Source organism: Ictidomys tridecemlineatus, chromosome 11 (genome assembly GCF_052094955.1).
Source record: "Ictidomys tridecemlineatus isolate mIctTri1 chromosome 11, mIctTri1.hap1, whole genome shotgun sequence".
Lineage (NCBI taxonomy): Eukaryota > Metazoa > Chordata > Mammalia > Rodentia > Sciuridae > Ictidomys > Ictidomys tridecemlineatus.
In genome coordinates this window covers 68,162,416-68,188,999 of record NC_135487.1, presented here as the reverse complement: position 1 = coordinate 68,188,999, position 26,584 = coordinate 68,162,416, and the positions used below count along the sequence as shown (strand labels likewise).

The 26,584-nt window shown below is 42.4% G+C and overlaps 1 protein-coding gene across 4 annotated transcripts in view; it reads left to right on the top strand.

The window, feature by feature from the left end:
- Window positions 1-19,197, top strand: part of Mcoln2 (mucolipin TRP cation channel 2) — a 62,031-nt gene extending 42,834 nt beyond the window's left edge. For 2 of the 4 annotated variants that reach the window (XR_013427874.1, XR_013427875.1), the window contains exons 8-15: window positions 4,300-4,412; window positions 5,597-5,746; window positions 7,165-7,266; window positions 7,381-7,503; window positions 14,366-14,572; window positions 15,847-15,968; window positions 18,095-18,208; window positions 18,359-19,197. Coding sequence is in view for 2 of the 4 variants with exons in the window: in XM_078026624.1 (XP_077882750.1) it covers window positions 4,300-4,412; window positions 5,597-5,746; window positions 7,165-7,266; window positions 7,381-7,503; window positions 14,366-14,572; window positions 15,847-15,968; window positions 18,095-18,140 (863 nt within the window). In the remaining 2 variants the exon portion in view is untranslated. Of the gene's footprint in view, window positions 1-4,299; window positions 4,413-5,596; window positions 5,747-7,164; window positions 7,267-7,380; window positions 7,504-14,365; window positions 14,573-15,846; window positions 15,969-18,094; window positions 18,210-18,358 lie in introns of those variants that run through there. The other 2 variants (XM_078026625.1, XM_078026624.1) reach the window with 2 other exon arrangements.
- Window positions 19,198-26,584: the final 7,387 nt, after the last annotated feature.

The window sequence follows — 26,584 nt, the reverse complement described above, 5'->3', positions numbered from 1 at the left end:
TATATGAAAAACACCTCTTAATGCACATGTTTAAATGGGCTATGTGGACCCAGCCCTTTTTGCCCAGTGAGGGGTCGAAATGATGTCAGTGGTGGATGGTCAGCATTTTTTTTCTTTAATTGGCAAGCTTTGTTTGGATGAACTTCCTTTTAACCAGAATGAAATAAAATGTAAAATACCTGTGGTTTCCATTTTAGTTTTTTTTTTTTTTTTTAAAAACAGGTAGCTTTGTGGCCTGCTACTTTTCAGTTGTGTAAGACAGCCTGATGATTTCGCCTTTTTTAAAAGTTTGGGTTTTAGTAGTTCCTCCGATCAGAATGGACAGTTTGGGTTTCTGTTTAAAAGGGGTTCCTATTTCCGGTAGGTACCACTTTCACAGATTGGCACAGGTCAGATGCATGTTTTGCAAGTCCGAGTATGGGTTGCATCTATTTTCTATGAAAAAAAAAAACCCAAACAAACAAACAAAAACTCAACCTAACCTTTGTCGCATGTAAATTGTGATTAGGAATAGTCAGTATGAAGGTCAAAATGAGGGAATGAGTGGTAGATCAAATCTGTCTACAAAGCAGCTGCTTCCACACAGACCCTGGGGTTTTCCTGCCTTTGCGCAGCGCGGGGCCGCCGTGGCTCCCTCCTGTGGCCAACAAGGGGAAATACAAACCTCACACCGCAGAGTGGAAACAGTAACAATTTACATGTGTTTCTCTGGAACTGCATCCTAAGAAGCCATTCTTTGTCGCTAGGAGAATACGAATTTAAAATAAAATGAGGGGATGTGAAGACTTAAAAATCGGAAGTTTGGAAAACAGTTTAGGAAATTTCCCCCGCCTCATGTGAAGCTATCTAGTGGGTTGAGATTTCCCAGGTTTGGGGGAAGGGGGAAGGAGGGCAAGGGCGACATCTGGTGGACTCCTGATGCTACTTACAAAGTGTTATGAGTTTCTTTCACATACACTTCTCTCTCCTTCTTGCCATTATCTGTATTATCTCAAAGCAAAATATGAGGAAATATCCCTTTTCACATACAAGACTCATGTTGACTTTTATGACTTCTGATGTCCATCTCCACATGTATTACAATCTTCCTGTAACTTAATTTTTAAAAATTTGTTCTAATCAGTTATACATGACAGCAGAATGCTCTTCGATTCATTGTACACAAATGGAACACGATTTTTCACTTCTCTGGTTGTACATAAAGTAGGGTCACACCATTTTTTGCAATCACACTTATACGTAGGGTAATAATGTCTATCTCATTCCCTCATCTTTCCTACCCCATACCCCCTCCCCTCTCCTTCCTCCCCTTTGCCCAATCCACAGTTCCTCCACTCATCTCATGGCCCCCCGTTATGGATCAGCATCCACTTATCAGAGTAAACATTTGGCCTTTGGTTTTTGGGGATTGGCTTACTTTGCTTAGCGTGATGTTCTCCAACTCCATCCATTTACCTTCGAATGCCATAATTTTATTATCTTTTATTGCTGAGTAATATTCCATTGTGTATACATGCCACAGTTTCTTTTTCCATTCATCTATTGAAGGGCATCTAGGTTGGTTCCACAGTTTGGCTACTGTGAATTATGCTATAATATTGATGTGACTGCATCACTGTAGTATGCTGTTTTTCAGTCCTTGGTATAAACCAAGGAGTGGGGTAGCTGGGTCAAATGGTGGTTCCATTCCAAGTTTTTTAAGGAATCTCCATACTGCTTTCCAGATTGGTTGCACCAATTTGCAGTCCCACCAGCAATGTATGAGGGTGCCAACATGTATTGTTGCTTATATTCTTGATAACTGCCATTCTGACTGGAGTGTCTAACTTAAGTTTGTAAGTAGAACAATTCATGGATGGGAGGCTTGGGGAGATTAGTGGGCAGGATTCTCCCTTGATGGGCATGTCACAGGTATTAAAAGGAAAGGGTGGTGAGTTAGGTGACCCTGGGTTACAGCCCCTCAGGCAGACCAGTGGTAGGGAAGGGTAGAGTTGGGTGTGGGACACTCCTAATCAGGTCAGTAGAGCATCTTTCTGGACTAGTGTTTTCTAAACCCACATCTGGAAAATGTTCCTGTAGGGTAACGTAGTTCCAATGGGGTGAGAAAGCAATTGCTGTGTTTATAAAACTCTACTTTTTTTTTAATACACCAGACTTGTCTTTTCAGTAATTCAAGGAAAAATAGAATGCCGGATTCTCTGTTGGGCGGGCAGGTTTATCTCTCTAGGTCTGTTTATTTTCCTATCTGCAGATTAGGCTCAATGAAAGCAATCTCAGGTTTTGTTCTAGGAATAGGTTATAAAGAAAGTTACCAGAAGCTGTCTTTGTCTTTCATAGGATTTTCTGACTCATCTTCCCAAGAACTTCCCATTTTCTCTGCCCTAGGCCCAAGGGTAGGGGAGGGCTGTGTTGTGGTAGAGCTATGTTGTCTTATTATCTATCTGTCAGATGACATTTCAAGATAACTTAAGTTTCTTCAGTATAAAATGGCTAAAAGCAGCTGTGAGCATTTGGTGCTGGGCACTCACTTTGCATAGGTTGTTGTGCCTGGCTCACACTGTTTTTGTAGCAGAGGTGCCTGGTGAATCACATTTATTAGCCAGCTGTGTTCCTGCCCTACTGGATGAGCCACTTTGCCCTCAGACACTGGTCCAGGGTTGCTCACATCCTTGTGTTATTAAATCTGAGGGTGCTCTGGTCCTTCTCTTAATGCCTCCTCTGCTGAAGGTCGCCGTGGAGCACTCTGACCTAGACTGTCCTCTGAAGGTCACCTGTCCCTAGTCCATGTCATCCTTTCTGGTCTTGATTGTCCAGACTGAACTCAGTTTACCCAAGACAGAAAACTGTCATTCAGTCTTCTTTGTCCTCCTTCCCTAGGTCCACCTGAGGTCCAACTCATGACCTTCCTTCATTTCTCGAAACTCTTTGCTTTCTCTCGACCCTCTGCCTCTGATTTGGCTCAGATTTTCGTAAGCTCTAATTTAGACCACTTAGTGGTCTGCTCATGTTCCGCATGAAGCTCTTCACTTATTTGTGAGCTTGCTAAAGCGTGATGCTAGGCGCAAGTGCTGTATTTTAACACTGCTCAGGGACCCGGCTTCACAGAGATAGCCAGTCATTTGCTGGGGAAGATGGACACTGAAGGATCAAATGGTAAGCACGGCGGGTGTTTGCTCCTGTCATTTCCCTAGGGCTCTTCAGAGTGCTTTTCATACATGAACTTTTGTAATCTTCACGACAGCCCCGTGATATTTGTCTTATTGTTGTTGTTATTAACTTTTACCATTCTACCCACTTCTCGGAGGGAATGGAGGCTTAGGATTAGTGACTTCCCTGAGACCCAGGCCATCAGGTTCCAGAGATTTACGTCCTTTCCCATTTTTCATTGTCTTTGTGCTCTACAACGTGTCTTCTTTGAGGATATAAGACCAGTGTCTTTGGGTGTGTGTAGCTGTAGCCAGTGCCATGGAAGAACATAAGAGTGGCTAATAGAGATGAGAATTTAGGAAATTTTGTTCTGAGAAGGAGGGGGGTTTAATCCGAAACTTGACACTGAAAATGAATAACCTGGGCATAGGTGTATAGGGAGAGAGGTGCTGTCCCAGGCAGAGGCAACAGGATGTGCAAAGTCCCTGAGGTAAGAGGATGGAAGAAGGAGGACCAGTGTGGCCACAGGGTGGGGAAGGAGAGGGTAGTGATTGGAGTGTGGGATGCTCCCATAAAGCCTGAGAGAAGCTCAAGGTACAGTTTCATTTCCTTCTGGCACATTCTCCCTACTCCTGTGAATACCAGAACAAAAATCTGATTACCATTGTCCTCCTCATTTCCATTCCAAGAAGTTATTTCTTGTACATGCAGAAAAACGTTTATCAGATCAGCACTCTCCCCTACTGGGAACGTGAGCAGGGAGACTGAGAAGCAGAAATGAGGCTTCCAGGGGTGTCATTTTAATTTTTCCTCATATTAATGGCAAATTGATGTGTGAAACAACTTGGTAGGCCCGCCCAAATGGATCACCTTCTGTTGAATTCTATGCTACAGTAAATATTTATAAGTTAATTTCAGTGCATTTATTAGCACTTTGTGTATTTTTAAACGCGTGACTCTTCACACCAGGGGATGCTTCGCCTTGCTGGCCAACTTCTGAGTGATTCCAGTGGGATCCTTTCTGATAGTTGCCATTGTGTTCTGACAAGGAACAGAAGTTTCCATTCGAACGTCTGTTCAGACTGCCCTTTGGCCTGGAAGTTATTCTCAGGTGAGATGTGTTTAGCATTTACATTCTGTTTTGTTCTTCAGTTCAGAAAAACCCTCAGTATGTCCTGGTGTTTGATGCATTTGTCATTGTGATTTGCCTGGCCTCCCTCATCCTGTGCACAAGGTCTGTTGTTCTTGCTCTCCGATTACGAAAGGTAAGTGTGTGTTTGCACTTTCTCCCTCCCGTGTGGGCAGGCACCCTCAGCTTGTCCAAACAGTGGGCTGCTGATGTTGGCCCTCCCTACTCTTGGTGGGCCCCTTGGCTCACTTAATTCTGTCCAATGATGGCCCCTCCCTGGAGGCTCTAACCAGCCTGGCGGGTGGGAAGGAAGTACAGGTTCTGGGGATGTCAGGTGGGAATCAGATAATGATCCTGCTTAATAGTGAGTTAACAAGTGCAGGTGCACAGAAGTGAACTCTCACACTTTGGGGTGTTTCCAGAATAAATGAGACCCTTTTAAATTCAGGCATGAACAGAGTAATAGCTTGTGTGAGCTTCATCTTTTGTCTTGAAATCAGAGTTCGTTTTGACAGGGAAGCTTGGTAAATGGGTCATAATGAAACATTAAATGCTTTCTTTTGTTTTATAAATAGTTAAAAAATTCTCCCCTGAGTTTCACTTTACTTTTTTACCCTCAGGGATCTTAATGAATATATATATATTCCAGCTCCCTGCCAGTCTTATTCTGGTTTGTGGCATGTGTGTAAATTCCTATTGGGGTCACAGGAATTGGGAACTCATTGAAATCACCATTTGTGGAGCAAGAGTCTGTTCTGTTTTCCATGATCTTGATTCAGCCAACTTACTTTGTTAACACCCATCTCTCTTACCTGCCCTCTAATCCTCTTCATATTCTGAGTACAAGGTTAAGATCCTCTCTGTGCCAAAGCGAGGGGGCACGCTGGGAACACACACTCTGGAGCCAGTTCCTGGCTGGATTCAGTTCCTGGCTCAACCTCCCTGGGCCTCCATTCCTTCACTTAGAAGACAGAACGGATAGTATCTAGTCCCCAGAGTTGTCCTCAGCTTGAATGAGTCGATCATATTCAAAGTATCTGGAACAGATTGTGTGTCGGCTATTTTGACAAGAGTCTTCTGGAGCCGGAGCATGTGTATTTAATGTTCGAGTTAATTTAGCAGCCACTCAAAAGCTTACTTACAGCTGGGGGAGATGATGAGGAAAAATGTGTGCCACCACCCCCCACTGTGAAATGGAACTATCGAGTTGGGAAAGAGATGCCACGTCATTTTACAGGCAAGAGCACTGTTTTGCACCTATTTTTGCTTCCCGAGGGCAATGGGATTTGTAAGAGATGCTTTTTTAAATGTTTGCTGTAGAGATTTCTAAATTTCTTCCTGGAGAAGCACAAGCGACGTGTGTGTGACGCTGACCAGTGGGAGTTCATCAGTGGATGGTACGTCCTGGTGATCATCAGCGACCTCATGACCATCATTGGATCCATATTAAAAATGGAAATCAAAGCAAAGGTGAGGACAACCCCTTTCAAATCTTGTGTTCTTTATATTCTTCTGGATGACGCGAGGCATTTTAAGATATAAAATCTTTATGGAGACTGGTCTACTCCTCTTTTCTCACACCCATCCAAGTGAGGCCTCCTGTCTCTTAATTTCCTCATAAAGGGAGTGAGGAACCTGATGTGCGTGGCTACTGATACTCCTATGACTATCCTCTAGGAAATCTGGTGGCATCTTTGGAATAATAGCTGAAGTTTCAGAAGATTGGTTGTTTGGGCCTTATTCATCCATCCATCCATTTATGGTAGTTGCAGAAGGAGAAACTGAGCCATAAACCAATCATTTCCCCCCGAACATGTATCAAGAGCTGGTGGTAATGACCCATGACTATTGGGCACCCTGACAGATGAGCGCAAGGCGGGAATACTTACCAGTCGACCAGTAACTGACACGTTGCAGAAATTAGTTGATTCAATCTCATTACTAGGAGATTGGCTTGAAGGAGAGCGGGCTCCCTCCTTCACCCAGCCTTCTGCCCTCCATGCTGTACTGTTGATGGATCCCACCAGCCTGGCCTCCCACACCACAGTGCCCATATTCTCCATCATGGCTGCTGCTGACTTCTTTGGGCCATTCTCTTCTGGCCTGGACTGTCTCAGCAGGCTCCATTCTCGTCTCCCATCTTCAGCCTTATTTCACTCAGATCCATTCACCCAGCTCAGAGTAATTTTCTCAAAAGTGTCTATCTTGCTGTTACCCTCCTTCCTACCTCCCAGGACCTACTTTAGGAAGTGGCTCCCAAGGTCTTTCTCACCCTGTTCTGTCTCTGTCCCTTGGCTCTCCTCCCATTCCCAACCTTGGCTCTGATCCTGCCTGTTCAGGACAACTTGCTGGTTCTTGGTGTCCTGTGTCTGTCTGTTCAGCCTTCGTTCATTTGCCTGTGGAGCTTTCTCCATCCCATCCTGCAGGTGTAGCTCTGCTTTGGGGTCACGCCCCCAAGAGAATCCCTCTTCGACAAGCAGAAAGAGCTTGTCTCTCTCATTGCACTTAGTATACTTTATTAGAATTGCATTTATGTGTTTGTGTCCTCAACTAGACCTGGAATTCCTTGAGAGTGGGACTAGCAGATCATGTTGGAATTTGCTTTCACAGGTAGCTGAATTGTATTGTTTGATATTTAATAAACACCTTCTATAATGCCTAGATTGGTGGTGAATGCGATTTCTTTTTCAGACTATATGGAAAAAAATCAGTTCAACCCATTGAAGTACTAAAAGGAAACAAGAAACAAACATTGGGGACTGCGTTCTATTTTGTGCATTCTTTTTAAAAACTTATAGTAGCACCCATAGGGCGACAGATAGAACATTCTTTCCAATCCATCAAAAGCGAGGTAAATTATTTATTGCCTTTTTTTTTTCATTCCTTAGAATCTCACAAATTATGACCTGTGCAGCATTTTGCTTGGGACATCTACACTCTTCGTTTGGGTTGGTGTCATCAGATACCTGGGGTATTTCCAAGCATATAACGTAAGCATTTGATGCTGGGAAGGACCATTGTGGTTGGGTGGGACTCATTTCTTCTTTGGGTTCATAGCTACTTTTTTATTTCCCCCATTCTGTTAATTCCCTTATTTTTTCCAGGTGCTCATTTTAACAATGCAAGCCTCACTGCCCAAAGTTCTCCGGTTCTGTGCCTGTGCTGGCATGATCTATCTGGGTTACACCTTCTGTGGCTGGATTGTCTTGGGCCCATATCATGAGAAGGTGTGTAGCGCTCCCTCTTCCCTCTGCACCGCAGGCCCTTGGGACCTTTATAACGGGTTTGTAGCACTTGCCTTCTAAACATTCTTCCCCAGCACTCACCTGTGATGTCAGTGAGTAGGTGTCTTTGTCATGGTTTTGTATCTCTTTTCCTTTTGGGAAATTGAAGTGACTTTAGGATATTGAAACAAGAACTGCAGAAGTCTGGAGAGTATGTGTGTCCTAGTTGTCTGTAGTAGGCTTGAGGGTTCACGCATTCACCCAGCTGATCACCATGTGACAAGTGTTTGGGCATAAGGTCACTCTAGTAAAAATAAAATGGAGTGAGAAAAATTATTACAGAATCATTCTACTTCCAAGTATTAGGGTTTTCGTCCACACCAGTTGAGGAGAAGGAAGGTGGTAAAGATTGCCTGGAGGGCCATTTCATCTCTGATGGAAATGAGAACCATCTTTGTGCTGGGTTAAAGATCAGAATCTGGGTTTCAAACTATTACTAAGCTTCAGTCATCAGTACTGAGCACCATAAACTCAGAAATGCCCAAGTTATGCTAAGATATTCTTGCTTTAAATTGACAAATTTTGAGACATCAGGAAATGAAACGAGGTAAATTGGGTCTTGTTTTCAAACCACAGAAGTAAGAGTAATGATCATAGCTTCAGTTTTTCTTCCACGGACCCATGACTGGAATCACAGCAGCTAACACTTGCTGTTTCTGTGTTGAACACGGTGCGGGGGCATTTCTGTGTTCTTTTTTATTTCATCCCCACAACTGCCTGGGGGTACTGGTATCCTCAGGCACTCTACAGGGTAAAAGAGGCCCAAATGCAAAGGATTGTTTCTAAGTTTGTGTAACAGTGCAACCCTAAGTTTTGACCACGATTAGGTGCATTAACCAATATGTGATCAGCTGTGGTTTGTAGACGGTTCACAAAGAGGAAAGTTATCCTTGAAGCTCAAGCCTTCTCTGTTATACAACCAAAATAAAATCTAGAAACTAGTAACCCAGGCTTTCCTCTCTGAATGTCTGGCATACTATGTGCAAAGGGAATTACTATTTTTCCTATTTGAGACACTATATAATTAGCAGATAGTCAACTTCTGGGTTAATAATAAACCTTGGTAATCTTATTGCGTTTCCAATTTTATGTCACTGCTTTGAAGGTGACTCATGAGTAAAAATTGTTCTCTGATATAATATCTATGATCTGGAGAACTGATTGTCTCCATGACTAGGAAAATTTACATTTTTGCTCCTTACTTTCCTCATACTCTGAGAACATCTCCATCTCTTTGTCACTAGAGGGCAGTGTTGTACTGTGTGGAATAGATACTGAACCTAAGGATTTGATTTTGATCCATTGGCCCCAAGACCTCAGGACAAAGGGTCCCATTTCCTTTGTTTCCCCACTCCTGTCTTCCCCACCCCATCATTATTCTGGAAGATGCTCAATTAATGTCACTTTAATTTTACTAAATGGCTATCGTTTCAGATGTTTTTTGTTAGTCTGGTATCCAAGTTCTTTATCTCCCCTATTGCGCTAACCCTCCCAAGTTAGCTTTCTGTCACAGTCAAAAAATACTGAGAGAATCAACTTTTAAGGAGAAAAAGGGTTATTTTGGTTCAGCTTCAGAGGTTTCAGTTCACGGTCACTTGGCCCTATTGCTTTGGGCCTGTGGTAGGGCAGTTCCTCAAGGCAGAATGCATGGGAGAGGAGGTCTGTTCTCATGGCAGCCAGGAAGGAAATGAGATGAGAAGGGCTGGGGTCCCAGGAACCTCTTCAAGGGCCCACACCTGATGACCTACCTGCCTCCCACTAGGCCCCAAGCTTAAAGGTTCCACCTTCTCCCAATAGTGCACAGGCTAGCAACCAGGCTTTTAGCACATGGCTCTTTGGGGAACATTCGAGATCAGAACTACAGTACCTCTCTTCCTCTTCTCTGTGGGAAAATACTGTTATCCTTTTATAGAAATAGAAACCTTAATATATTAAAATTTTCTAGGGTTACCCAGAGAGTGAATGGATTCAAACCTGGATGTACCTGACCTCAGTATAAATGCTTTGACTGGTGTCTGTAGGGCTTCTCTCGGTATTATCTAGAACAGACCACTATAAAAGAGCGTTTAGTTTGACACAAAGAACAAGGTGGTACTTCGAGATCAACAGTGAGAGAAAAGCCACAGGAATCAGTCTTACTCTCTTGATGTGTGTCAAGATCACCTAGTGGAAAATCAGGTTATTTGCTTGATGAGCCTGACCTCATTTCTATATGTCCAGTTTTGTCTTTTCAAGGGATCTAGGTGAAATTGGGATGCTCTTGGCCAGCACTATCCAGTGCAAATGTGAAACACACTACAAATGGGATTCATGTGTACACTTTAAAATATTCTAGTATCCACACAGAAAAAATAAACAGATGAAATTAATCGTAATTATATTTCATTAAACCTAGTATAGCCAAAATATTATCTTAGCATGTAAGCAATGTAAAATAGTAAGACAGTTTACATTCCTTTTTTTTTTTTCATACTAAGTCTTTGAAATCTATTGTGTATTTTGTCCTCATGGCTTATCCCAATTAAGATAAGCTACATTTGAGGTGCTCAAGAGTCACACGTGGCAGGTGGCTCCCATTTTGGTCATTAAACTTGTACACACATTTCTCACTTCATGTCAGCTTCTTTGTCTCTCTTGGGGAATACAGGCATGAGGGGTGACTCTAGGGTTTCCCAGCAGGTCTGTTTATAGCATTCCTCTCTTATCTTTTGCTAGGCTGATGACTGGTAAAATTTAGACCAGTTAATTCAATAAATGCACAAGTCAGGTTCTGAAGTTTTTGCTTTTCTGCTCCATATTTCTGCCACTTTTAATCTGAAGATTGAAAATTTTACCGCTCCCTGTCCCAGCACTCCTAAATTAATCCCAAAGTGTCAGAATTTTCAGATTCTTCTATTAGTCATTGAATCAGAGGACCTTGAGTGTTACCCAAAACTCTGAGGAGCTGAGCATCCCAGCAAGCATTTTCTACTGTTTTAAAAACACAGTGACTTTAAGGGTTAAAGCTAATTCTTTCTTTGAAACAAGCAAACAACACTAAAGGGTGGGGTGGGGGGGTCGTATCAAAAAAATTATAATTTGGTGCTACTGTTTAGTAGCTGGAGTCCCATGACATTTCATCTTCCTGTTTTCCTGTTAGACATCTGATTTCACTGGTTCGACCGAAGGGGAACAGAGGTACAAAAAGTGTCCCACTGATATTCATTTCTAGCCCTAATGGACTTTGGCACCAGGCCTTTTCAAAATGTCTGGGCACAGAGAGCTAAAGACTGTTGATGTTCTTCCAGACCTCATCGTGAATTATTAAACATTACGCTAATGTGGCTTTTATAGTTCCAGGGACTTTTTTTTTTTTTTTAACTTGGAGGGATAAATAATGGTCTTGCATTGTCCACATTTAACAAATGAAAAGACCAAGGCATTGAAAAATATTTGGACTTTGCTGATGCCAGCAATAAAATTCTGCAGACCTGATATACCTTCATGCCTCTAAGGCCTCTGGTTTTAACCAAGTACCTCTTATTTCAAAGAAAAACTAGTTAGTTAAAACATATTATCTAAATATTGCATGAGATTCTGGTCATCAGCTCTCGAAGCAAACTTTTCTATCATTCTCCAACATAAGCTATTGAAAATTGTGTTTGTATTTAAGTGAAAGTTCTTTTTGGCTCAATCACTAAATTATCATTCATGAAATGAATGTTTGGATTTGCAGTGTGGTCCTGTAGAAACTACGGGGACTTTTTATGGAAATACCCATTTAATTTTTGTTAAATGTCTGCAGTGCATCAGACTTTGTCAGTTTCTTCTAGACTGAGTTCTTGGGAGGCAGGAACTGTGGCTTATTCTCTAGGTTCCCAGTGTCCAGTCTCAAGACAGGTGCAGGTGCCCAAGAAGTTTTGTTGAAAGAGAGACAGCAGTACTTACTTTCCGGGGTCCAAGATCTCATGAACCAAAACAAGCTAGGCATGGTGGCATACACCTCTAATCCCAGTGGCTCTGGAGGCTGAGGCAGGAGGATCCTAAGTTCAAAGCCAGCCTCAGCAACTTGGCAAGGCCCTAAGCAACTTAACAAGACCCTGTCTCTAAATAAAACACATAAAGGGCTGGAGATGTAGCTCAGTGGGTGAGCGGTCTGGATTCAATTCCTGGTACCCTATCCCTCCCCAAAAAACAAAACAGTGCCCTGTAAATGTGGTCCTTGTAATTGGAAGCACATTATGATGTTACTTTGTATTTTAAGATAATTTCTATGGGATTTGGCCACTGAGATTGACTCTGATTTATAGCTAATTCTTTTAATACAGAAATGACAGGGAATTCACCAATCAATTTATTTGGTCTCAGTTGTAACTTTTTGATGGGCTATAATAATTCTTGGGTCTACATGGGAAGGAGAGGTTTAGTGGTTATGAATAATATTAATATTGAGGCAGATATTATGTCTCGGCTGAAATTAGATAACTACATAGAAAATTAACAAACTAATATGGAAGGTGCTGAAATTAAATAACCATAGAAAACTCAGAAACTAATATGGTAGGTAGTGACTAATTAGGTATTTACAGTTTTGAAACCTGAAGGACAAACTGTTAGGGGTTTTTAAACTAAAGAAAGGAATTGACCAGATTCTTAAAGAAACATTGAGGAATACAGTACGGCCAGAGTAGTTACTGACATCTATAGAGCTAGCTTTAACTTCACCGGCTTAAGACTAGTAGACAAGAGGAAAATATTCACACTAGGAATTGCCTGTCTTACTGTGAAATAATCTGCATATTAAGTGCATTGCTCACCTGGATGTTCCCTACAGGTCTCTATGGAGAGTATCTTTAATCCGGTTTCTGAAAATTGTCGATTTAGCAAAGTATGTATGTGATTATTGTTTGGGCCACCAACTTCACCCAGCCCAATCCAGCCATGGGACAAGAAGTATAAGACTTGGTGTTTATTCATAGGGGTAAAAAGAAGCGTGCATTGCTCTGTGGTTCTTGCTGATACAGAGAGCAGAGAAAGAACTAGAACTGCCAGGGCAGGCTGTCTTGAAGTGGACTTTGACTTGAAGGAAAATACATGAGATGAGGAGAATAAATCCCATGAGGACAAAATATAGACCATGGTCATGGCGCTGTGGGCAGAGACAAGCACAGGATGTTCATATTTACAGTGAAGGGAGGCAGAGAGGCCGCGTGAAGGAGGAACTTACCCCAGTCTTCTCGGTTGGGTTTGTACTTTACATCCAGACTTTGTCTAACCTTAAGCAAGAGAAATGACCTGAAAGCCATCTTCTATGAAGTTTAGGTTTCACTGCAGCTTGGATTGTCGGGTAAAGAGGTTGGAGTGAAAGACACTTCCTTGGCGGTTTCAGTAATAATCCATTTATAAATGTTGATAATCAGAGTGGAGTTAAAAAAAAGTGGATCAGAGAAACATGTCAAAAGAACAGGCCTTAGAAGATTGAAGGGACGGAAGATCAAAATTCCACACATAGTTTTAAGTACTTGACTACTATGGAGCCAATGATCCTTTGGTAGGAGATTGGATTCAATGACAGAAATCAGTAAGTTTGGAGGGACTGTCCCTTTTCCTGGTTAGGGTGGTGGGAGGTTTATTTTGTTGCATGTGAAGTAGTAGCATGACTCCAGAGTGAAGGTGTCCCAGACATTCATCAAGGTCTTTCAAACCCCCTAAGCCACACTGACTTAATTGCATGCAGGCCGTCGTACCTAAGGGCAGAAGTACAAGAACTTGGTTCATCTTTCTTAAAATAGCTTGTTGCTGGGGATGTAGCTCAGCAGCAGAGCACTTGCCTCGCATATGCAAGGTCCTGGGTTCAGGTTCAGCACCGGAAGAAAAAAAATCTGTATTGTCTTTTGTGTACTAGTTCATTATTATTCTTTAGATAGAAGCTTTTCACAGGCATCTACTATTTTAATCCTCTTGCCCTAGAGATAATAAGCCCACGAAGCACTGCTGTTTCTACTTAGTGGATGTGGCAAAGTTTGTCAACTGTTCAAATCCAGGACAGCTGGAGGTTCCAAGGTTTGGTGGTGTTCCCCAGTGGCTCCTCAACTCCAGGTGCACATTTCAAATGAAATACCTAGTCTGTGGAACCTCAGACTCACCTTGTCTAAACATGAGCCCTTTTAGTCCTTTCCCTCAGCCCTGCCCCAGATGCACCTTCCCCACCTCTGGTCAGGGGGTCTCCCATCTTACTTGGACTTCCTCTGCCTCTGACTGGCATCCTGCCCTGGGCTCTTCTTGTTCTAGATCTTCTGTGTGCTTTTTCTTGGTTACTTTGAGGAAATGCAGATCATGTTCCCCATCTGGTTTGAAAAAAGTAAAAGTACTTGCGTTTAGTTGCAGACTAGCTTAGACCCAAAAACACGAAAAAAACATTGTGCATAGAAATGTTCATTACATTGTTATAATTTATAATAGCAAACCTGGAATATCCAGTGGCTGGGAAGTAGTTAAATTTGGCACATTCAAGAAATGGTCTGTTAGATAACAAGTGCTCTCTATGCGTGAATAAGCAGATGCTTTGTTAAATAGAAAAAAAAAATCAGGATCCAAATTTGTTATACGAAGTAACCGTGAACATATACAAAATGCATGGTAAAAAGCCAAGGGAAATGTCAAAAGATTTTCTTTGAAAGTATGGAGTGGGTATTGAATCATGTTTGTCTAGTTTTTTTGGTATTCTGTCTTCTACTAATGACAAAAACAACTTTAAGAAAACTCTTAAAGCTCTCTGCTCTGGAGCCTACTTTATCTCAGAAGCTGATCTGTTTCCCTCTTGCAGTTTGAAAACCTGAACATAGTTGCCGAGTGCCTGTTTTCCCTGGTCAATGGTGACGACATGTTTGCAACCTTTGCTCAAATCCAGCAGAAGAGCATCTTGGTGTGGCTATTCAGCCGTCTGTACTTGTATTCCTTCATCAGCCTTTTTATATACATGATTCTCAGCCTTTTTATTGCACTTATTACGGATTCTTACGACACCATTAAAGTAAGTAGTTATCTATATTTGCTGCAAAAAAACCCAAAAAAACTCCACTGTAAATTCTGTATAGATTAGAAGACAGGAAAAATATATTTTACTTAAAATATTATAATTTTATTTAGATTTTGAAGATTTATAGAAAATACACTTTTAGATGCTGGAAAATAATTTTAAATATGCATTTAGGACAATGTCCCTGTTACCCAGACCTGGTGTGTTGGCTTGTAGGTGTGGTGGAAAAGAGAAAGGAAATAGGAGAGGAGGTGAGTCCAGTAGCTGGGCAGTTTTCTAGGCACTGATGGACACACCTACCTGCATGGCTACCTGGAACTTAGGTACTGGGTGGTAAATTTCAGGGATGAGAGATGATTGCCACCCTGACCACTGTCCAGATATTGCTGGACCTTATACTGAATGCATTGGCCACTTGCATGGTGCAGGTTTCCTTTAAGTCAGGAGGGTGAAGGGTTTTTCTCTGTTTAGCTTGGACCTTTCTAAGCCACCTGGCTGGGCCTAATTTATCAGTTGGTATCTTGAGGGAAGTTGGCCTCCCCAGGCACCTGCACAGCAGATGGCTATTCTTGGAAGCCCCCTTCAGGGCCAGTGCCTGAACAACACTGGATACCATGTCGGCACCTTCAGGTGCTGCCCTCTGCTTAACCCTTCCCCAGACTAACTCAGAAGAAAGCCAGGTATTGACTTAGTGGGGATCAGCATCCAGTGGGGCATGGTGGTTGACTCCAACAGCAGGACATGGCCGAAGGAGACCTGCATGCTCTTGCTGTGGAAGTTGGTGTCCTTGAGTGGCCGTGTCCCTGTGCATGGGCAAGCCTCTTGTTGAGATCGGTGACCCCACCAGTTGTGAAGGGAAGGGGTCCTAGGCCTAGGGTCTTTGTTTCTGCTTGGAAAAAATCTACTTCTTTCTGTTTCAGCGGTCAATTTCATAGGCAGATTCTACCTTGCAGGGTGTGGAGTGGGAGGTCTTATTATAGTCTTGCAATTAGCATTCTAGCTTTAGACTTTTGACTATTTCCCTCCCTTGCTCTCCCTGGCTTTCTTTCTGGAATTTTCCTTTAGTTTGTTCTCTGTTCCCATGGTGGCCCTGTCTTGGCTGTTCTAGGACTGACAGATTAATTCATCATTGCTAATATCACTTCTTGGATCTCAGCTTGCACTGTGGGAGACTTTTATTTTAGCAAAGGTGAATTTGGTTCGTTGACAAAGGGAGCAATTTCTCATGCTCTATAGAGAGGGTAACAGCATTGTGTGCTTTTTTAAAGAAATACCAGCAGAATGGATTTCCTGAAACGGATCTGCAGGAATTCCTGAAGGAATGTAGCAGCAAAGAGGAGTGTCAGAAAGAGTCTTCAGCCTTCCTGTCCAGTGTCTGCTGTCTGAGGAGGTCAGTATTGTATTTAATGTCCACCATCCAGAGATGAGCTACTCCGTTGCCTTAGGAAAGGATTGCTCCAAGGTTAACCCTATACTCTGGAATCAGTTTCTTGTGGGAGATATTTCATCCTTCATTGTTTTCCTCCCTAAATTGGCTTTCGAAAGGAATTATTTCTTGCAAAACAGGGTTGTGTAGAAAGCTACATGATGACATGATTGCAATCTCTTAGGGATATCATGAAAGGCATGAATTAGACCCCAAAAGTCAAGAGGCAGAACTTTCATGTGGCTATAGCAAGAGGTCAAAATTAAGAACTCTTGATTTTGGAGATGGAACTCTGAGAATGTCAAAGGCATTTCCCTTCTTATAGTTTATGGTGCAAATAACCTTCTTCAGAAGAGCAGCAAACCCACCCGTAGAGGAAGCTCTTCATTGGAGAGTTGTGCTTTGCTTGCTGTCATCTGGACTGTTAGAAAAATTTCCTCAACCTCAGTGGACAAAGGATACCGCACTGTGGTTTGGGGTCTAGAATGGGGGTCAAACAAGGACAGTGTTCTTAAATGATCCCATGTGTGTTTTCATCAAAAGTCAGGAATGGAAGTTTTTACTTAAAGTATACCCTACCCATGTTTTTTGAGAAGGCTTCTCTAAAATCAAATTCCTAAGGAAGATGGGGGAACATAATTGCCACTTAAAACTTCAGGATGTATTTTTCTGTTAATCAATTCACACTGCATCTTGGGACTTGAAATGATCTGATTGAGCATATCCAAAGAATGTCTGGTAAATATGAAATGAGGTCTTCTAAGAAGACTTGAATCTTCAAAATCATATTTCATCCTCTGTGAGCATTAAATTGTTGCCGTGGAAACTGAGATAAAGGGAAAATAATTTTCTTAATAGGCATCTGCCTTCTGGGAGTTGGCCTGGGTAAGGAAAGTATCTCAGTTGCTTTTTTCTATTATGTTGTTAAATATAAGTGGGGAAAAAATCACTGGGAAACATAGTTGTGAATTCTGAAAAGCGACTGATGGGTCTATGGTATTTACCATATGGACCTTGGTTTGCATCATAAAGAGCCCTCCGAGGCTGTTAAGGATTTTCTTGTGCAGCCTTATGGAATAATGAAAGATTTAAAGGCTGGACTGGAAGGAAGCCTGATTGCCAAGACTGGGTTTGACAGGTGAGGAGAAGGGAGCAAACTCAGCAGACCATTGCTAAGGGTTATTTGGAAGATGCATGGTGTGAAGGAGGGTGTGCCCATGGCAGGAATGAAAGAATTTAAGGGAACAAGAGAATTCACCAAGAAAGTCAAGAGCAGAAGTACAATGAAAGTTTCGATAAAAGAGGATATCAAACAAGACTGAGGTCGCTGTCACCATGTTTGCCTCAAATGTGGCTATGATTAAAGTCAGCTAGACCTGGGGGTTGTATGGATTTGCAAAGGGCAAGTGAAGGCCACGGGGTCTGATGGGAGGAAGTGGATCTTAAGGAGGCCTTGAGAACAAATGACAGCTTTGACTCCATCCATAATTATGCCCTAATGTGCTTAAAGGCTAGGAACAGAAGAATGAATGAAATTGAGGAAGGCTATAAATGCATAGTAAATGTTGGAGAAGGACCTCCCTGAGGCAACCCAGGGAAGAGATGTACTGCAGAGATTGGTGTCCAGTCCACATTATAGACCACATCCTTCCATACCAGTTCTGCCTCTGGCAGGATGTGGGCGTGGTCACTTCTTTTTTTTTTTTTAATGTGGTGCTGATGATCAAACCCAGGGCCTCACCCATGCTAGGCAAGTGCTGTACCACTGAGCTACAACCCCAGTCCCTGTTCACTCCTTTTCAACAAAGCAGTTCAGCAAACCCTCACACATTGATCCTCCTTTGGATTGTTGACAGAGCTCCTAGCTTGATCGTCAGAACACTTGGGTTTTGTTTGGGGGCATGCCACTTATCAAGTGTGTTCTGTGACCTCTTCTCAACCTCTTGGGTCCTCCACTGGTGAGGAGGTAAGCCATCAGGATGAGCTAAGTGGTCTCTGAAACCTCTTCCAGGAATAAAGTGACATGGCTTTCGGTTAAGAGATGCTTGTGTAAGCAGATGTGAATTAAACTTGCCTCTTCTCTCCTGCAGTGAAGGAGGGAAACCAGCCTTTAAGCCATTTGATAGGCTTTGTTAGATGAGGGGAAAGGGAAGTCCTAAGGGATGGACAGCTGCTCACATGTGTTTCTACAAACGTCTACTCAGGTCTCAATTTAAATTACTCTTCTTAATCTGTTTTATTCTTACTTATTTCACCCACATAACCTATGTGTGCCTAGAATAGAGTATTTCTGTATCTTTGTGAAGATTTTTGAATCATTGCTTTTTTTTCCTCCCACCCCCTTTCTGTTACAGGAAAGGAAGCGATGACCACTTGATACTTATTAACTAAAGTCCTGCTAAAGAACTAAGTGTCAGGCCTCCTTTTCCAGCAGCAATGCAAATGGACCACAGATTATCCTGGACCAGTGATTCCTAAAGGATTGTCTTATTTAATTGTGGATTGGGAAAGAAGAGCGACTGTCAGCTGGCTGACCATGACCGAAGTTCCAAACTTTATATAAAAAGTTGGAGGATGAAGAATAGACCACAGGCTGCTACTGGGCATCAGTGCAATTAAGCAGTGATAATGAAATTCTCTACTGCTCTCTTAATTTATGACATGATGCTGTTGGGATGGAAAAAAAAAATCCCTTTTTAGACTGTACAAAACAATGATGTTGAAAGCCATGTATTTAAATGTGTGTGTTTATTGTCAGATAAGGATTTGTGTTATTAGTGATTATTAAGTTCAAAGACATATGTTAATTCATGGTCTGCACAGAAATATAGTTGGATGCAATACCAAATTAAGACTCCATGATGGAGAATTAATTATTAAACCATATAGAGATCACATGCCATTCAACAGAAAGACCTGCAATAGACAGTTCTTGACCCATTTTCCTGCAAGTTTTCTTCTTCAACATGTTTTAAGTGACTTTTGGCATAGTCAATCAGATGAATTGGAAACAGAACATGAGGATACCTCGTCACTTGTGCTAATTCCTGATTGTGCACACATGACATGTGGCAGTGAACTGTAGCAATGGTCACTCATTTTAACAATTGCTCTCCACTGTGGTGGAGACTTCAGCTTTGTTAAGCAAGGAAATACGGTATATTTTTCCTCAAATAAATTTATTTTTATTGTACCATAATGCACTATTATTATTTATTATCTTTTAACATCTACCTAGTAAAAAGTTCAGGTCACATTTCTACTAACTACCTGCTATATAAAAGGGACAAGGATCAACAATTTTTAATTTTGTGGCGAAGACTAGAACTTGAGTCGAGCAGGACTCTCATCCTTGGATTGCTCCTTTTTTCCCTGGCCTCAGCCATGCCTCTCTCCCCGAAGCCTTACCTTCCTCTCTCTCCTTTCCCCACTTTTCAAGTGCACACACCAAATCTAGGCAGGGAAGATCATCTAGTTCATACCACTGACGTTCTTAAAGGAGTAAGTAACTCATGTCTACACTCAGAATACTTTGATGAAATTATCATTTTAGTTAATTTTTTATGAAAATGTCAAGAGTTATGTTTAATTTTCAACCTAACAACCTTTAAACTGATGGTTCTGAGATCATTTGCTTGATTCCATAATCAGGGACATAATTGGGCCACTTGTTAACTTCTGAGAGTAACCCCATGTACTCAGTTTTGTCTCTGAATGGAATCTCCTCTCAGTCCGCAGCTGTGACTGCCATTTGAGTAGAAGATTAATGATGGTCTTCCTGATTCATGTTAGTCTTTTATTGACTTTCATGTTTCCTTTTCTTTTCCCTTTTAAGCTGGACAAAGAAAAATCTTTTTTCAAGGTTACTCTGCATCTATGGAAACATTGTTTTGTCCCTTTTTAGTGATTTTCAACAGTTCTTACTTTACCAATTGTATTATCTGATTTTATTGAACAATGTTGTCTCATAACTCTGCTAATAGGCCAAATCTGGGACAAACCATTTTCTCTCTTCTCCTAAGCCTCCACTTGGGGAGTTGACTATAAAAGTTAGGAGTCATATCCTTTCTGTTTAATGACTTCATTCTCTAATCTTCCTTTGTAGAATTTACCTCCTTGGCTTGCAGTGAAAACAGTCAAAGCCCAATGTAGCATCTTAAGCTCAATGACTTGGGATGGTAAAAGAGTGTGGGGATGGAAGCCTTCAAGACAGATTTGAGTTAAAATTCCAGTCAATTTTCATGTGTGTATGGTCCTGGGCATGGAACCCAGGGCCTCATGCATGCTAGGCAAGCACTGTATCTCTGAGCTACATCCCCAGCCCTTTAGAATTTCAGTTTAGGTGGCAGCTTTGGGGTCCTGGTAGACAAATCGCTTCTTGCTTCTCAGTGATGATAAATCTCAATATATTTGGATTGGCATTTAAGTCATACCATTCATGCAACGCCTGGCATTGAAACCTAAGCTGTTCTTTCAGTTGTTTGCCATGTTTGAAGTAGGTTTCACTTGTCCATGGAATTGTGCAGACATTAAGAGCTTTGCTTCTGCAACGTACCTGACAGGGCTCTCCTCCTCCTCCTCCTAAGTCTCCTTGGACAGATCTCCCTATCTGTAAAATGGAAATTGTGAGAATTACATACATCAAATGTGAGTGCCTAGAACAGGATATGACACCTAAGTGCTCAGTGGACATTAGCACTTAAAATTTTTTTTTTTTTTGGCATGGTGGATATGTGTACAAATCTGTTCACCCAGGCCAGTCAAAAAGATCTTTATTTCCTAATGAGCTCACCACACAGTTTTGGTGGACTTTGTTTTGATAAAGATTTTATGAGTGCTGCAAAATTCCTTCATCTAGCTCTGTCCTGGAGACAATTATCAATTCAGTCCTAACAAGCTCACACTTAATTTTGGAGGAGCAGCATGAAGAAGCAGCCCAAATGGCCCCCCACCAGGGGCACAGCTGTCCTGATGGAAGGGTAATGGTCTTGAAGGTGTACACACTGGCCCTCAGTCCTCTCAGAGGGGACTTTAGCCGACTTGTCAGAACATGGAAAACACATGTCAGCTTGCTTCTCAGCCTGCACCTATCCAAGGTAGTGAGTGCAAAAGGGTGAGGGGTGGTATTTAGGAAAAGTCCTTCATAGGATTCCGGTCACCACCTACCAGATCCTGCTGAGGGCCTATACTCTAATAACGGTGGAGAGGTGTGCAGAGACCAGGGGAGGCCCAGCCTTGGAATCTGGATTTATGAGTGCGGCACTAGCCCAGCCTTTCAACCTAGGGGCAAATAGCCTGTCGCCCTCTGTTGCCTGAGGACCTTCTTGTAAAAATAGCTCAGCACTGGCACTGATGTTCAAGGGCCTTAAAGTCATTAGCAAAGTATGCTCAATAATCCGTTACTGCATTCTTGGCCACAGATTTGTTTCCTGATAATACTATAAAGTGCTGCAATGCTCATAGATACGATCCCATCTATCTGAATAACTCTCCTATAACAGCTGCTTGTTGAAATGTCATTGGATGAACAAACCTTATTGCAATCAGTTTTTTTTTTTATTTTCATGCAACTTGGGAAATTTTTATTTTGCCTTTGCCTGATACTGAGTTTGAATATCTCAGCTATTTTCCCGTGACACTGAGTCAAGTGTCTTTTGCTTGATAGGTTGAAGGAGACCTCACAACTAAATCCAAAGCACAGCTTTCTGATTCTAGACACTTTAGGAAAGACAGTGAACCACTGGCATAGAAACAGGAATCTGGTGATTTGATATATCTAAGCAAATGCTAAGCAGCTCAGCTTTCTTTCTTTCTCACTTGAGATGATCCAGTCTCTTGCTACTGATGATATGCAGGACTGGCTTTGTGGCTGTGTGACCTGTGCATTTTTGAAGGACCATCTGTTTGGTTTACTGGTCTATAATGACAGTCTTGAAATTCTTAGTGGCATGTGTGTGTGTGTGTGTGTGTGTGTGTGTGTGTGTGTGTGTGTGTGTGTCGGGGAGGGGACATTGGGAATTGAACCCAGGAGTGCTCTACCCCTGAGTCACATCCCCAGTCCTTTCTATGTTTTGTCTTGAGACAGGGTCTCTAAGTTATCGAGGCTGGCCTTGAACTTGCGATCCTCCTGCCTCAGCCTCTTGAGTTGCTGGAATAACAAGTGTGCACCACCCCGTTGGGTTTCTTAGTGCTTTTTGGACAAGGCCCCCCACCATATGTTCATTTTTCAGGGGATCTCACAAGTCAGATGGTTAATCTAGTTAATCAGATGGTTAAACTCAGTCATTAAAGGAAAGGCTAGAATTAATTAAAGGGAAGAGTGAGCCTAAGTTGGAATTTCTTTTTTTCAAAACTAGACTTCACTTTTCAGAGCAGTTTTAAGTTCACAGCAAAATGGAGACGAAAGTACAGAGAGTTCCCATCTCTCCCCTACTCCCACACGGCACAGCCTCTCCCTTATCTACATCCCACACCAGAATAGTACATTTGTTACCATCTCATCAATGAACTTACATCGACACTCCATCACCCGAAGTCCACAGTTTACTTTAGGAGGCACTTTTGGTGGTGGACACTCCATGGGTTTGCACCAATAGTAGCATGTATCCACCAATACAGTGTCATACAGAATAGTTCCCCTGCCCTGAAAATCCCTCTCTCTGCCTGGTCATGCCTCCCTCCGCCTTGCTCCAACTCTTGGCAACCATGGGTCTCTCTGTGGTCTTCATAGTTTTTCCTTTTTCAGAATATGATACAGTTGGAACGCTTCAGTAGTACATCACCCTTTCAGACTGGTGCCTTTATATATACGCGTAGGTTTCCTCTTTGTCTTTTCACAGAATCACTTTTCAACAGGCATTTTGATCACAGCGTTTTTCAAATATGTGGCTGTGGAGCTGCTTCTCACCTCAGCAAGATGGAGACTGAACCTCCGTGGTTGGTGATGTTGATCAGTTTCCACATTGTTTGGGCAGGCTGGGTGATGCAGTGATCTCCTTTGCTTCTTCCCAACCTCTTTCAATGAACAGTCTTATTTTCTGACATCCCATTTAATAATTTCCTCTTGACAATCAATTTACGGTGACTTGACTTCTAACCTCAAGTGTGTTTGCCCAGTTGCTGTAGGACCTTGGACCTCACACAGTGAGGCCTTTGGGGACCTGTCTAGACACAGGACCTACAGACATTCTCTCCGAGCTCTTCTCAGTCCCTCGCTTTCAGTCTGTAGGGCCTCTCTGTGCATGGGAACCAGTAGGATTGTTAAACATGCCGTTATCTTTGAGAACAGCGCACATGAGTAATGGGAGGCCTTAAAGTAAAAACCCACATTCAAAATAAGTTCTCAATTTGCCAGGGAAAAAAAAATAGAGCTCATGGCTGTTCTGCTCTGGGCTCATTTACAGCAAACGCTGTGGCAAACCAGTGCGTGAAAATGTTTCTCTTGCCATCTGTCTCTGCCAGAGAAACAGAGAACGCATGAGAAGCGTATGAACATTCCATACCACCTTACATAACACGGACAGCAAAACCCTGACTTCCTAAAGACCCCTGGGAGCTATTGGCGGTGGTGAATGGAGGAGACAATTTATTAGCGTGATGTATGTTTCTTAGTTTCTAATGATACATAAATTATCCCATGAGCCATGATACGTATGGTTTAAAGAGAATTTTAAATGAAAGCAATTTTTTTTTTTTCTAGCAACACTAATTGCCTAGCAGCAGTAAATTACTCATCTCCTGCTGCCTGTGGGCTGTGGTCATTACTCTCTCCTCGAGGTTGAGCACATGTCCCCCAAGAGGGATGTTTGCTCTGACAAAGTGAATTTATATCCTCACTTGTGAGCCCGCCATGCCAGGTCTACAGAGGAAATGCCTTTCAGACCCAGAACCTATGTTTGTGTCATTCCACACATGTCATCTGTGATGACAGGACGGTGAGTTTGGTCTTAGCTCTTCTTTGCCTCTGGGGGGAAACCAGAGTGCTGCTATCAATATTTAATCCTCTCCAGCTGTGGGGTTTAAAGGTGGTCTTAGCTAATAAGCATGGGAGTTTCCTAAGTGCCAGGCATGGGAAATGATAAGCATCATTAATTTTGGAAAACACTAGATATCGACGTGATGTGTAGAAAGAAAATGATGGTGCTATTAAAGACCAATTCGATATGTATTTGTTGATTTCCAGGACTGTGTGAGTACTAAGGGATGTGTGGCAAGACCCCTGCCTTCAGCAGGATTGGTGTCTAGTGGTAGAGACAGCCTTGTAAAAAGCAAGGATAATACGAGGTCAGCCCCAGGTGTGACGTGAGAGCAGAATGGAATTGCTCCTGTTTCCCTAAAGTATAAACCAAAGCTTCTTAAGGAAACTAGATCTGAGACTTGAAGAATAAATTGCATTTCACCACAGGAGGGTTTTCTAGATTAAGAGAACAGAATGGCAAAGACTTATGTCACAGGGAGTGGGAGATGAGATGAGGGAGAACCTGGTCAGTCAGGAAAACATGGCAGGGCCTCAGGGAATGTGTATGCCCTGGGAGGGCTTTAGACCTGGGAGCCACCAGACTAGAAGAGGCAGAATTGTGGAGGGCAGATTGGAGGAGAGAGAAAGACAGACAGAGGGGGCTCTTATCCTGTATTTAAACATAATAATAAACACAATGAGAAATTTTCCTGAAAATTATCTCTAAGGAAATATATCAGATTGTGTATATATGTTTTCGCTATCTGTATACATATTCTTCTTCTTCAGAAGACTATTTGAGTCTTCCTGCTTTTGAACTATATACTGAAAGAAGAAGGCATCCTTTCATTACTTCTATTATTGAGAAATACATGTGTTAGGATGAATGGGTTGAATTTCTTTCTTTTTATTTATTTATTTTTTTTAGAGAGAGAGAATTTTTAAAATATTTATTTATTTATGTTTTTAGTTTTCAGTGGACACAACATCTTTATTTTATTTTTATATGGTGCTGAGGATTGATCCCAGAGCCCCGCGAATGCCAGGCGAGCGCGCTACCGCTTGAGCCACATCCCCAGCCCAATGGGTTGAATTTCTATCATATGGATATTTCTCCTTCCTGAAGATTTAAGAAAAGAAGCTTATCCAAGACTCTGTTTCTGCATCATCCTTCCTCAGTCACCCTGGCCCTCACACATTCTAAAGTCCTCTGACCTTGGCCAGCAGCAGTTTCGTGGCATAAAGGTAATAAGACTTGCAGGTGCTCCCACTAACAGGGTCAACCTGATATCCATAGCCTGAAGGTTACCACTGCACAGGTGTGTTATGAAGACTCCATCTGCCCCCTGCTCCCTACAGGTGACCACCATCAAGATTTGGGAATGGGATGACAAAGGTTTAGAACTCAGTGTGGCTGCCAGGGAGAGGGTGTTTGAAGCAAATACTAGGAGATGCATCCCTTTTACCCTCCCTCCAGCTGGGGCAGCTTATATGGGACAGTGTGGGAGGCGAAGGGTTAGGAGAAGGGGGTTGTGAATGGATGGGGGGACTATGAAAAAGGATTGCTTTGTGCCTGCTCCTGTGATTGCCTCCCTTTGAAAGATGGTAGTGAATACAACCATTTTAGAGGGATGTTCCTGAGCCCAGCTAGCCTGAGACAAGGAAGATGGGGCAGGGAGGGCAGATTTGCACAGATGCCTGAGTGAACTAGGCATTGATTTGCCTCCTTCCATTTGACCCTCTGCAAGTTGTGCCCAAACCAACCCCAGAGATGCCTCCTTCCTCTTCCAATAGCTTCCAGGTAACAGACTCCTAACACTTTCTTAGTATTCCATGTTGGTGGGCAGGGAGCAGGGGTTTCCTCACCTCTTCACGCAGGTCAGGGGAACCTGGCTAGGTGTCGGTGGTAAGAGAGAACTCCTGCAACCCTGCAGCTTACCATAGCACAGAGAACCTATTTTTGTCCTAGGAGACACAGTGGGCAGCCTGGCACAGATGGCTGGAGGTTCTGCCCTCTGCAGCATGCTTATAGGACCAACTGTGACCTTATGGTGATCCTTACCAGCACAGTGACCCAGGATGATCATCAAGACACAAGAGGGAAACCATCATTGTCCACACTCAATGCTGGAAAATAAGATCTCTCCGTCTAGATCTGATCCTGGTGAAAATGTATTCTATCTCAAGGGAGACTAACATGGAGACTGCTTCCTTAGCAGTCTTGACTGCTTTTCTCTTCCTGGAAAAGCTTTTAAGAAATCAGAGTAATGGATGGAGAAAGGGTTGGGTGGATCCATGATGATTCTTCTACTAGATTTTATCTCCCTTGCATAAATGGTTCCACAGTCCCTCTGGAAAAGATGAGCACAAGGTGAAGGAATTTCAGATAAAGGATATTGGGGGTGGGGTGGCTAATGGAGTGGTGACATGATTTCACCTCCCGTAGGGAGGCCCTGACCTTTAGCCCTTGTGCAAAATATTCTGTCAAATTTCCACACTTAAATGATTGAATCGAAAGAATTGCCTTTTATTTTCTGCATTAAAAATGAAACAACTAAATAGGATAAAACCCACAGATACATATTTCTCCTCCAAGGTCTTTTCAAAGAATAACAATCCATTT